Here is a 13,841-nt window from a genome sequence, read left to right on the forward strand (position 1 = left end):
TTAAAAAAAAATCAAATTTTGAAATTGCAAATTGAAATGTGCACAATATGTCAGGATTCTGACATGATTGAGAAGTGCAAGTTTAGATTCCAACATAGCATTTTGTAAATTTGAATTAATTTTCTAAAGAAAGTAGAAACAAAAGGCACGTATCAGTGAAAGTGACTTGTGACATAGATGTAATAAAGCAAATAGCACCTTAGTTTCCTTAAGGAAGGAAATACGCTGCTCTTATTGAATGTGGACTGTATGACTCAGGTTAACCGTTTTATGTCCAATACTAATCTTCATTGGAAGCCATTTTATTTTTAAAAATCATATACTGTTTAAGAAGGTTCTGCTACAAATGATGGAATATGACATGAAATGGCATAGAAAGTAGGACACAGGAGCACACTGTTTAGATCTGCCAACCCATGCTTGTGTGAATTCTCCACGTGCGCAGCTGTTCCAAACTCATTAGCTTACTCTGTTCGTATTTGTGTGTTCAACTAAAAACTATTTATGAATGTTGATTTGATCTTGGTTATTAAATATGCATTCCATAGTGTCTCAGCCCTATTGTTTAAAATAATTCTCTTATCCTAATTTAGTTATATATCTGTTCTCTCCTCTATGCCTTCATAATCTTGAAAACATTTTTAATTTATGTTTAATCAAAGCAGAATTCCATAAGAGAAATTGAAACTTCATATTACAAGTGTTAAAGATGTGCCTGAAAGACATTAGCACAACTTTTCAGAATTGGTAAATTTTTCTTACTGTGAAGTACATACTTCATTTCACAGTTCTTAATTTATGGATATCACACTTACATTATCGTTGTCCAACATTCTTCTTCATTTAACTTTATTTCTGTTTTCCAGCGTCCATGAAATGAGAATGCAACAACAAACCATGTGAATCAAAAACAGAAATATGTGGAGAAATTCAGCAGGTCCAAAGGAGGGTTACTCGACCTGAAGTGTTGATTCTGCATTCTCTCCACAGATGCTGTCAGACCTCTTGAGTTTCTCCAGCAATTTCTTTTCTTTAAATTTTCAGCATTTACCGTTTTTTTCCCCCATTTTAACAAACCATATGAGATGGTTTCCTGTTTTAGGCCTTTACTTTCAAACAAACTTGATCTAAGATTCTATTGCTGTCTAATTTCTGTTTCCTGGTTACTTAGTTTCTCAGTTTATCAAATTGTTTATTCTGTGCATTTCTAATGTTTCCTTTGCCATTTGTTCCCTTTTCTTCGTTTCACTTCTTTATGTGGCACGAACTTGCAAAGACAAACCAGTGTGGTCAATGGAAAAGTAATGGGGAAATCTGTAATTATGGATTCACCTACATATTATGTAGTATAGCTCTGCAATGTGGAAATTATGTCATAGAGGCTTTCTAGCCTGTAAACACTGCCAAATTGATGGACTAGTCATCCAGTTCAGTGACAAGCCAATCAGTGAAGGTACGACTATGGGAAGAATGGTGTGTGGAGACTGGGGATGAACAAGAGTGTCGGTTGAGTGAACTGCTGAGTCCAAAGGAAAGATTGGAAACCTGAATGGGGCAGGAGGACAGGCCAGGAAATTATTGACCCACATACAAAATATCTAACAATCAGTAAACCTGGCAGGAGGTGATGAAAATGATGAGTGTGTAGTGTTGGAAATTGAATCTGATGCCTTGATTGGAAGAGAAGTATGGGATAAATGTCCGAGTTGGAGAGTCATCGGGGCAATGTCAGATGGTGGTCAAGGGAGTTGGGAGGCCTCATCATGGGAATTCTTAGCATTTCCCGAACCCTTTCTGAATTATGTGTTGAGATTGGAGATTTTCGGTGTGGTGGGGAAGAACAGTGGAGGTGCCTGATATTGAAATCTCTCAGGTAAGCACTTAAGGTAGATGTAAAGACATTGACATGATTTCACCATCATTTTTTGATGAAGCTGCTAAAATAATAAGGAAACTTGTCTACACAATGTATTACGAAATTTCAATGGACTCTGGGCAGTTCCAGCAGATTGGAAAACAGCAAATGTCGTCACTATTGAAACAAAGAGGTAGACAAAAGGCGTGTAACTATTGGCCAGTTATCTTGCCTTATGTAATGAGGACATGATTGAATCTATAATCAAGGAAGAAATAGCTAGACAACTGGATAGAAATTGTCCCATCAGGCAGATTTCATGAAAGACAGGTCATGTTTAACTAACTTATCGAATTCTTTGAGGACATTGAGTGTGGTGGACATTGGGGAACTGGTGGATGTGGTGTATCTGGATTTCCAGAAGGCGTTCAACAAGGTGCCACGCAAAGGCTGCTGCACAAGATAAAGGTGCATGGTGTTACAAGTAATGTATTAGCATGGATAGAAGATTGGTTAACTAACAGAAAGCAAAGAGTGGGCATAAATGGGTGTTTTTTCTAGTTGGCGATCAATGGCTATTGGTATACCTGCAGGATCAGTGTTGGGACTGCAATAATTTACAATTTACATAGATGATTTGGAGTAAGGGACCAAGTGTAATGTGTCAAAGTTCGCAGATGACACTAAGATGAGTGGTCGAGCAAAATATGCAGAGGGCACTGAAAGTCTTGAGAGGAATATAGATACGTTGAGTGGCAAGGGTCTGGCAGATGAAGTACAATGTTGGTAAATGTGAGGTCATCCATATTGGTAGGAATAACAGCAAAGTGGACTATATTTAAATGATGAACAATTACAGCATGCTGCTGTGCAGAGGAACCTGAGTATCCTTGTGGATGAATCACAAAAATTTGGTTTGCAGGTAATTAAGAAGCCAAATGGAATGTTGCCCTTCATTGCTAGAGGGATGAGGTTTAAAAATAAGGAGGTTATGCTGCAGCTTTATAGGGTGCTGATGAGGCCACATCTAGAAAACTATGTACAATTTTGGTCTCTTTACTTGAGAGAGGATGCACTGGAGGTGGTACAGAGGAGGTTCACTAGGTTAATTCCGGAATTGAGGGTTGGTTTTTGAGGCGAGATTAAGTAAAATGGGACCATACTCATTGGAATTTAGAAGAATGAGAGGCGATCTTGTAAGAATCTCACAAAATTATGAAGGGGATAGATAAGATAGAAGCAGGGAGGTTATTTCCACGAGAACTAGGGGGCATTGTCTCAAAAAAAGTGGATTGAGTTAAGGAGCATGGTGGCTCAGTGGTTAGCACTGCTGCCTCACAGTGCCAGGGATCCGGGTTTGAATCCAGCCTTGGGTGACTGTGTGGAGTTTGCATGTTCTTCCCATGTCTGCATGGGTTTCCTCCAAGTAGTCCGGTTTCCTCCCAAAATCCAAAAACGTGCAGATTAGGTGAATTGGCCATGCTAAAATTGCCCATAGTGTTCAGAGATGTGTAAGTTATGTGCATTAGTTAGGGGTAAATCTCAAGTCATGGGATTTGCTCTTCAGAGCGTCATTGTGGACTTGCAGTGCTGAATGGCTTGTTTCCACACTGTAGGGATTCTATGATTCTCCAACCAAAGGTTTGTGAATCTGTGGAATTCTGTGACCGGTGAAGCAGTTGAGGCTACCTCATTGTTTTGAAGGCTAAGATAGATTTTTGAACTGTAAAAGAATTAAGGATTATAGTGAGCAGGTAGGTAAAAAGAGCTGAACCCATGGAAAGATCAGCCATGATCTTATTGAATGGCCAGAGCAGACCTGACGGACCAAATGGCCAACCTCTGCTGCTAGATTGGGTTGGCTATCGATTAAGTATTTAGCTTGTTTAAAGCCAGAAGTGGGAGTATCAGAAGCAGATTCGTGTACACAAATAGATTTTTCAAACTTTGATCCTCTGTCTCACCTGTACTCATTTCTTTTAGGTTAAAATTTGACACATTCTGTGAGGAAATGTTTGTTTCCAGTCACAAGATGTAATGGCAGTTTAAAAAGATTTTATTTGAGACATTCTGGATGTCTTTCATGCAGCTAAGGTTTACTTTCTGAATATAGAAATCCTTTTTGCAGATATAAATACTGATGTGTCTTTTGGTCTGCACTTTTGTCTCCATAATGGGTATGATCTTAAGCCAATAAAGCGATATAGTTATAAGGAAATCAAAGGTAAATATGTTACTTTTCAAAAGGACAGGCAGGAAGGAATAGGTGATAGGGTAGCTTTCTTATTATGAGATTGTAGAAGCATAATAGCAAGAAATGGTCTTTATTGGAATCTGTAGTTTCCATATGGGTGGAATTAAAAGAATAACAACAAGGGGATGAAGACACTGGTGGAAGTAGTCTTATAGGTTTCTTAACTGTACTGTGGTAGCTATACTGTAGATAGAGAGTAACCCAGCCGATATTAAAGATGTGTAAATATGGCATTACAGTTATCTTGGGTGATTTTAAATTTCTTGTAGATTTGGACAATCAAATTAGCAGAAGATGAATTTATTGAGTATGTTTGAGACAGTTTTCTAGAACAAATATTGCCAATCCAACCAAGGGCAAGGCTGTTTTGAATCTGGTAGTGTGTAATGAGGCAGGTTTAATAAACTATCTCAGAGTAAAAGATCCCCTTTGACATAGTGACTATAACATCGTAGAATTTGGTATTCAGTTTGAAAGTGAGAAGCTTGAGTTAGATTCAACTGAGCTAAACTTAAATAAGACTAATTACAAAGGAATGAGGGAAGAGTTGGCTGGAGTAAACTAGTAAAGGGTTTTAGAAGCAAAGGCAGTTTATGAACAATGGCAGATATTTCACAAAATAATTCATGCCTCTTAAAGATATATCCCTGTGAAGAAAGAGGATTCTAGGAAGGGATAAACCTACCGTGATTAACCAAAGTAGTTGAAGATCGTATCAAATTGAAAAAAAAAACAAGATGTGATAAAGATTAATAGCCAGGAGAATTAACAAGTTTTAAATGCCAGCAGAGGCTGACCAAAAAAATTGAGAAAAAAATAAGGGCAAACTAGCAAATAATATAAGAACAGACTTAGAGATTTTTAAAAAATATATAAAAGGAAGTGAGAAGCCAAATTGAAAAGCTGGCTGGGGAAATGACAATGGAAACCAGAAATGGCAGGGGAATTGAATAAGTAAGTATTTGCGTCAGTCTTCATGATAGAAGACTTTAACAACATTCCAAAATTACTAAATTAAGGGGCAAAATGTAGGGAGGAAATGAATGTAGTAAGAGTCAATAGAGAAGAAAAATAAGGAAACTGATGAATGAATAGTCTCCAGGACTGATAATTGTGGCTGAGGATATTAAAGGGAGTCGTTACAGAGATAATGGATTCACATGATTCTAGAAGAGTCCCAGTGGATTGGAAAACTGCTCATGTAACACTGTTATTTAAAAGAATCAATGGAGACCAGTTAGGTCATTGGAAAATGTTAGTCTATAATAAAGGATGTAGTTGCGAAGTTACACAGATTTATAATCAAGCAAAGTCAGCATGGCACCTGAAGTGGAAAACCTAGTTGACAAATTTATTATAATTCTTTGAGTAGTTAATAGGCAGGATAGATAAAGGGGAATCAATAGATCTAATACATTTGGAATTCCAAAAGGCATTTGATAAAGTGTTGCATGTAATATTACTGAGTAAGGTAAGAGCCCATGTATTGGGGGTAGAATATTAGAATGGAGATTGGCTAAATAAAAGAAAGTAGAAATTGTGATAAGGAGGGCATTTTCAGGATAGCAGCTGGTAACTAGTAGAGTGCCACATGGGTCTGTACCAGGGCAACAGTAATTTAGAATATATATGAATGATTTGGATGAGGTAAGTGTGTGTGTTTATCACCAAGTTTACTGTTGACACAAAAATAACATGGGATGGCAAATGATGAGCATAGCACAAAGTGTCTGCAGGGGTCTGTCAGATCAAGTAAGTGGACAAAAACCTTGTAGTAGGGATTATAGTGAAGGAAAATGTAAGCTTATGCACTTTGGCAGGAAGAGTAGAAGAGCTGAATATAACAAATAGATAAAGACTGCAGAAAGCTGCAACACAGAGGGATTTGTGGATCTTTATGCAAAAATAATAAAACTTCCCCAAGTTCTGCATGTAATAGGGAAGGCAAAGGAAATTGAGTATAAAAATATGGAAGTCTATCTACAACTGTACGAGGCACTAATCAGGTCACATCTAGAATATTGTGAATACTTTCGACCCCCTTATCAAAGGAAATATATACTGGTGTTGGGGGCTATCCAGAGAAGTTTCACGTGGTTGACTCTGGGTATGAAAGAATTTTCTTTTGAAGAGAGGTTGAATAGTTTGGGCCCATACACTTTGGAGTTGAGGGGGTTAATTAGTTTAGTTGCTGGACAGCCAGTTTGTGATGCGAACAGTGTTGGTTCAATTCCCACACTGGCTGACGTTACAATGAAGGATTCTCCTTCTCACCCTCTCCCCTTGGTTAGGGTATGGTGACTCTCAGTTTGAATTCCCACCAGTCATCTCTCTCTGTCTCACGAGAGAGCAGCCCTATTATTCATTAGGACTACAGCGACCTCAACTACCCCTTAGAAGAATGAGAGGAGATCTTACTGAAGCATACAAGATTCTTAGGTGTTTGGATAGGGTAGGTGCTGAAAGGTTGTTCTCTTTGTGGGAGAGGCTAGGATGAGAAGGCATAATGTCAGAGTAAGGAATCACCCATTTAAGAGATGAGCAACTTTCCTCAGGGTATTAAATCTGTTGAATTCTTTACCACAGAGGGCTGTCAAGAGTGGGCCATTAAGTATACAGAGGAACCTTGATTATCTGGCATTCGATTATCCAAATATTGGATTATCTGGCAAGGTGGCAAAGTCCCGATGCTTGGCAAAACTATGTTATCTGACATTCGATTAACCAAACAAAATACTCCCTGCCCTTATCCTTCGGATAATTGAGGTTCCTCTGTATTCAAGGTGAGACAGATTTTTAATTGAGTAAAGGTATCAAAGGTTATGGGGGGGTGCGCAGGGAGGCAGAAAAATGGAGTTAAGGATTACCATTAGCACTGACCTCATTTAATGGCGAAGCTGTTTTATGGGTTGAATGGCTTACTTCTACTTTTATGTCCAAGATCTGGCAAAGATTTGCAAGCTGAATCAATCTCTCATCTCACTGTAGATTATTAGATCAGCTGATTGATGAAGTTCTTCCACATCTCCCCGTTATCTGTTGCATTGCTTTGTGAAATAGAAATGTTTCTCTCAGTTGTAGTTTTGCTTATGGCTTGTTAGCTTTGTAATTAGGTTTGCCAGATTTTAAAAGAAAATCTGTATAAATATTAAAGTTAATCCCTTTTGATTTGTTGATTTAAGCATTGCTGGTTTTGTGACTGCCTCATACGTATTGATATTTGTTCTTATTTAAAGCTAAAGGAATTTCCAAGATAAAGACCATTGCTTCAAGCAAAATATTTATATTAGAATCCTCTTCCTTCCTAAAGATTGCATAACACAATGTCTTTGAAGGTATTAGTTCAGATTACTTAGGATCGGATCTTTAGTTTCTTATTCATTTTTCCTTAATGTTCAATGTTATAGGAAATCTGTATCGAAAGCCACAAAGACAAGATGAAGCAGCACAGACAAAATGAAGAGGCGTACAGGAGTCATCATGCTATAAAGCAGGTGTGTTAAATTGTCATTGTAATATTCTCTGTGCAGTAGGCGCTCTTGTGGTGCAGTGGTAGAATCCTTACCTCTGTGCCAAATGACCTGGGTTCAAGTCCTACCTGTTCCAAGGATGTGTAATCACATCTGCATTCAGTTAATTTAGAAAATATATCAGCACAAGTGGCATAGCAGGAGTATGCTGAGCCCATTATCCAGAGGTCAATGGATTAAAACTGTTCTGCTATTTGTGTTTTTGTTATCACTGCAAGCATGCACATGCAGCTGCCAGGAATGTTATCCTGTGCTCCTTTGACAGAACATATACTAAAATTGGAAGCATACAAAGAAGATTAGCATGGCCTCTTCGTAAAGATGACATGCAAGTTTGAAGGATTCTGATGGTGCAGCAGAAGTGTCCTACCTCTGAGCTAGGACACCTGGTTCAAGTCCCACCTGCTTTGGCGGTGTATACAGAGGAACCTCGATTATCCAAATATCAATTATCTGAATTTTGGATTATCGGAAGGCGATCTCAAGGTCCCGATAGAAACATTACATCCAAGAGCTGTTTCAACCCTGGTAGCGTCTTTTGGTTACAGCTACAATGATTAAAAACGAACTTGGCTCACTGAAATGCTGCTGAGAACAGTCCTGGACATGGATGGGAGCCCAAGCACTGTCTCCAAATGATTGACCTCCTGCCCTCTCCCTCTCCCCCCACATTTTTCCCTGGAGTTCTACATAGGGGTGAACCCTAAACCCCCTTCCCCAGATAATCTCTCCAACATTATCCTGTACAGGGCAGAGGTGGAACTTGTCAAAAGGTTGCAGTTGTGTGTGTGTGTGCGCACGCGCTTTTTGGAGACTTACCCCACAAAGGCAGCAGCAATCTTACTGTTGGAGTCCAGTCTGGGGTGGGGAAGGGGGTGAGTCAGCCGGTGGGTGGAAATGAAAGGGGACGGGGTTGGGGGGGGTTGACGGAGGGTGCGAGGTTGGACGGGCTTGGGAGGGGTGCAGGCGGGAGCTGGCACACGGTATTCTGCTACCTAGTCTCCTAAACGGGAAACATACTTAACCGAAAATTCCGAGCCCCAGAGGAAATCAATTAACCTAACGAAATAGTGCCTGCCCATCTCGTTCGGATAATGGAGGTTCCTCTGTAATAACATCTCTGAACAGGTTAATTAGACAAAATATCTTCTTTTGAGTAGCGGGTGCTTGTGGAACAGTGGTAGTGTAACTCTGCACTAGAATACCTTGGTTGAAGTCTTGCCTGCTCCAGAGCATAATAATAGGTTGATTAGGAAATAGCTTTTCTTCATTCTCACTGCTACTCTATGCTACTGAAGAAAAATTTTGAAAATGTTAATATGTATGGCAAAGATACTTTTGTTTGCATGATCTTAAAGAAATAAAATGCAGGTGCAATCTTTGTGAGTGTTTGTAGGATTGCAGTTTTAATTGTTTGGAGTAGATTTTTCCAGATTGTTCCTTGGGGCTGTGATGGGTTACGGATTTGAAACTGGCAGGTTGTTCAAAATTTAATGTGGGAGGTGAAATGTCACACCTCTGGTGTGGGAGCTTGATATGGCTTCGTGTCATGTTGTTTGCTAACACTCCTGTGAAGCATCCTGGACCATTTTACTTCCTTTAAAGGTGCAAAATTGATCAAGTTGTTCCAAATTTTGAGTTGAGAAAACAGCAAGGAGGGTTTTATCCTTCACTTAATCTGCTGTGTATCTGCCCTGTGCTACTTGAAATTAAACAACTAGATGGACCAATTAAATTTAACATCTAAACATTAAATGACAGATGAGTAATAAATTTGTTCCAAAACTGTTTAAAAGACTGAAATGCTGCTTAACTTATTCCCATTACAAAAAATTAAGTTAGCTTACTTTGTTTTTTGTCCATTCGTGAGAGGTGAATGTTACTAAAAAATCTATTAGTCATCCCTAATTGCCCTTAAGAATGTGAGTTCTACAAGGATGGTTCCATTAATGAAAAACTTTGTTATAAGAATAGATCGAAAAAGTTGGGCCTGTTTTCCTTGGAGAGAAGAAGGCTGAGAGGAGATTGATGGTGATTTTCAAAAACATGAGAGGGCTGGTCAGAGTAGATGAGGAAAAGCTTCCGTACTCCCAAATAAGGAAAAAAAAGGCATAAATTTAAAGCGATATGCAAATGAAGCAAGAGTGATGTGCAGCAGAGACTTTTCTCACAGCAAGTAGTTAAAAAATGGAATCGACTGCCTGGAAATGTGGTAGAAGCAAGTTCAATTTGAGGCATTCAAAAGGTCATTGCATGATGATTTGGATCAAAATGGAAGGCAGGGGTGTAGGAAAAAGGCAGAAGATTGCTATTAGGTAATAGAACAGGTGCAGGCACAATGGGCTGAATGGTCTCTGCGCTATAACAATTCTGTAATATGTTGAGCTATAACTGTGTTGCTTCCTTGCCATTTCAAAAGTTAGTTAAGAGGCAGTCAAATTGCTGTGAATCTGGAGACCAGACTGTTTTTCACCTAAAGAATTTTACTGATGGGTCCTGGAACAGTTGTATAAGATTTTGGGTACACTTCAACTTTAATTGTAAGACTTATGTGAATTCTAATTTAGATTGACTTTCAAAAGAACCAACTAAAGTTCATTAGACCTGATTAGTTACTTGACACAATGTAAGAACAAATATTTTTGTTGTGGTTCTGTTTGCCGAGCTGGGAATATGTGCTGCAGACGTTTTGTCCCCTGTCTAGGTGACATCCTCCGTGCTTGGGAGCCTCCTGTGAAGCACTTCTGTGATGTTTCCTCCGGCATATATAGTGGTTTGTCTCTGCCCCTTCCGGTTGTCAGTTTCAGCTGTCCAGTATATTGGGTCCAGGTCGATGTGTTTGTTGATCGAATCTGTGAATGAGTGCCATGCCTTTAGGAATTCCCTGGCTGTTATCTCTTTGGCTTGTCCTATAATAGTAGTGTTGTCCCAGTCGAACTCATGTTGCTCATCATCTGTGTGTGTGGCTACTAAGGATAGCTGGTCGTGTCGTTTCGTGGCTAGTTGGTGTTCATGGTCTACGGATCGTTAGCTGTCTTCCTGTTTGTCCTATGTGCAGTCCTTGCATGGGCTTTTGTACACTGTTGGTTTTGTTCATGCTGGGTATTGGGTCCTTTGTCTGAGAGTGGTACACAAACCAACAGCCACTCTCAGACAACAACTCATCAGGACAAAGGACCCGATACCCAGCATGAGCAACACCAACGTAGTGTACAAAATCCCATGCAAAGACTGCACAAAACACTACATCGGACAAACAGGAAGACAGCTAACGATCCGTGATCATGAACACCAACTAGCCATGAAATGACACGACCAGCTATCCTTAGCCACGCATGCAGATGACAAGCAACATGAGTTCGACTGGGACAACACTATTATTATAGGACAAGCCAAACAGAGAACAGCCAGGGAATTCCTAGAGGCATGGCACTCATCCACAGATTCGATCAACAAACACATCAACCTGGACCCAATATACCAGCCACTGCAGTGGACAGCTGGAACTGACAACCGGAAGCGGCAGAGACAAACCACTATAAATGCCGGAGGAAACATCACAGAAGCGCTTCACGGGAGGCTCCCAAGCACTGAGGATGTCACCTAGACAGAGGATGAAAAGTCTGCAACACATATTCCCAGCTCGGTGAACAGAACCATAACAACGAGCACCTGAGCTACAAATCTTCTCAAACTTTGAACAAATATTTTTCACAAGTTTTGTAGAATTCTTCATAACTTTATTACAAAAACAAAATAATGATACTTAATAAAAGCAGTAGTTTTATAGTTTATAGTGGGATGTCAGATAGCAACTCTGGTTTGACTGGATGTAAGTCGCTTTAAGGTCTCTTGTTTGTTCTACTGACAGGTGGTCTTATCTGTCTTCCATGTTCCTCCTTGTGCGTCAAACCTCTAAGTGCCTGACCTTGTTAATCTTAACTATCTATTGCTACCATGCATGATCAGAGACATCTTGAACTCCAAGTGTCTTATTAGAATCGTAGAGTTTTACATTACAGAAGGAGGCCATTTGACCTATGTAGCTGCGCAACTCCTAAAAGAGCTACTCAGCTAGTCCCATTCTGTAGCCCTATCTCTGTAGCTCTCTAACTTCATCACTTTCAAATATATAACAAACTCATTTTGAAACCGCCTATGGAATTCACCTCCACAACTCTCCCAGGTAGCACACTCCAAATCCTAATAATTAAATATTTCTTCTCCTCTCACTCTTAGTTGTCTTGCTGATGATCTTGAAATTGCAACCCCTAGTTAGTACCAATTTGTGGAAACAGAATATCCTTCTTAACTGTGTTAAAATCGTAATTATAATCTGAATACCTGAATATTGTCTCCTTTCTACTCCAAAGAGAATAAGTTCAATTTCTTTCATTTTTCCTGGCATCTAAAATTCCTCATTCCTATAATTATTCTCGTAAATCTCCTTTGAACTCTCTCCAGGCTCTAACATCCTTCCTTAAATAAGATGTCCAGAACTGAACACAATACTCTAAATGTGATCTGACCAATGATTTGTAGAGGTATGACATCACCTCCTTGCTTTTGTACGCTATTCCTCTACTTATAAACCCAAAGATCTCATAAACCTTCTGAACAACTCCTTCAGCCTGTCTGACCACCTTCAGAGAATCCTTTCCATGAACCTCAAGATAACCCAGCTCCTGTTCTCCCCTAAAAGTTCTATCATTTGAGCCTGTTTTGTTTCTCTGTTTCTTCTGTCAAAATGTGTTATCTCACGTTTCTCTCCATTGAAACTCATCTGCCAGATGTCTGCCCATTTGGCCAACTTGTCACTATCCCCCTGAAGTCACTCAGGATCATCCTCAAAATTTACTATTCTCCTGAGCTTAGTATCATCGGTGGAGTATCACCATTGGTGCATGAAAGTGCAATAACAGTTTATAGTCAGTTGATGATTGGCTAAACAATATGTGTCCATTCCTGATTGGTTTCTTTCATTGTAACAGTCAACTTAATGACATTGCTTCTTACTGAACATCACATTCATTCTTTGACACACCAGTCATTTTATAAGGTAGTTCCATTTGTAACAGCTAGTCCCTATTAGTTTACGAATTCCAAAAATTTTATCAAAGTCAAGAATGGCAGCAATGAATAATTGTATACAGCATACCAGACATATTAGTGTCACCTCCTAATGGTTAACTTTAATCTCAAATGGCTCAGATGTTACTGGAACTTTGGGAAAATATCAGTATCCTTTCCCTACAAGAATCAAATGTGCTTCCACAATAACCGTTGATACCTGAAATAAATTAAAACTCAAAATAGTCACATAAACTGATACACATATGCCTATTACTTTACATTACAGATCTGAAACATTTTAATGTATAGCTGTGTTTGTTTCAAAAACATTTTCAGTTTAAGTAAGCATCGGCTTGAGCCATAGAACAGCAAATAAAATCATCAACCTTATTTTTGACCTAGCCATGTAGCACTTGCTTGCAGAAACTTTGATAACTACGGTCAAACCATAATATAATTTAATTCCTCACTTTCTTAATCAAGTCAAAGCTATTTTTAAAAATAATTTAAACGTTATAAAAAATCCAGTAGTGTTCTTACCATTACTGATGCTTATTTTTTTTAAACTCCAGACTTTATCAAATTGAATTTAAATTCCAATTATGGAATTTTAAATTATTTGACCAAGTTTCCAGATTGCTAATCCAAAAACAGCTATCTTGTTAGCGTGTCTCTGGTTCAAAATCAACCTAGGCAAATGGAATAAGAATCTCCGTAGTCTACTAACTAAAATGGTTTTGTTGAAGAATTCCCATAATTGAATCTTAATTGTGTTAAATTGGCAGCTCTCAGTCAAGACATGCATAGCTTGGCTGTTTTTAAAAAGGGAAGAATGTCCCATCAGTGCATTTCTGACGTATTCTGTGGGGAGAACTGATGATATTTTACTCTGAAGACAGTGAGATTTTATTTAAATGCTGATGATGAGTGCTAAACCAAGCCTTCTTCTATTTCTATAGAGACAAACCTCTTCCTTAGTTCATGAACTTTCATCATCTTGAACAAAAATTCTATTTCAAAACATTTTTCTTGTTTTTAGAAAAGCTCTTCAGGATTTAAAGATCAGGCTCAGTGACATATATACTAGTAAGATTATTTTAGGAAGTTGTGGATTGTAATATGTGATGAG

The 13,841-nt window shown here is 38.7% G+C and overlaps 1 protein-coding gene and 1 non-coding gene across 2 annotated transcripts in view; both read left to right on the forward strand.

Annotated features, from left to right (window-relative positions):
- Window positions 1–13,841, forward strand: part of jmy (junction mediating and regulatory protein, p53 cofactor) — a 121,405-nt gene that overhangs the window by 87,643 nt on the left and 19,921 nt on the right. The window contains exon 7 of the mRNA XM_043706859.2: window positions 7,517–7,603. Within this exon, the coding sequence (XP_043562794.2) occupies window positions 7,517–7,603 (87 nt within the window). The remainder of the gene's footprint in view (window positions 1–7,516; window positions 7,604–13,841) is intronic.
- On the forward strand, window positions 7,890–7,995 carry LOC122539734 (U6 spliceosomal RNA). The gene has a single exon (XR_006309167.1). It is a non-coding gene; the product is annotated as a U6 spliceosomal RNA (small nuclear RNA).

The sequence above is a fragment of the Chiloscyllium plagiosum genome, unplaced genomic scaffold (genome assembly GCF_037043375.1).
Source record: "Chiloscyllium plagiosum isolate Xiang-an unplaced genomic scaffold, Cpla_swu_hap1 HiC_scaffold_2, whole genome shotgun sequence".
NCBI lineage: Eukaryota > Metazoa > Chordata > Chondrichthyes > Orectolobiformes > Hemiscylliidae > Chiloscyllium > Chiloscyllium plagiosum.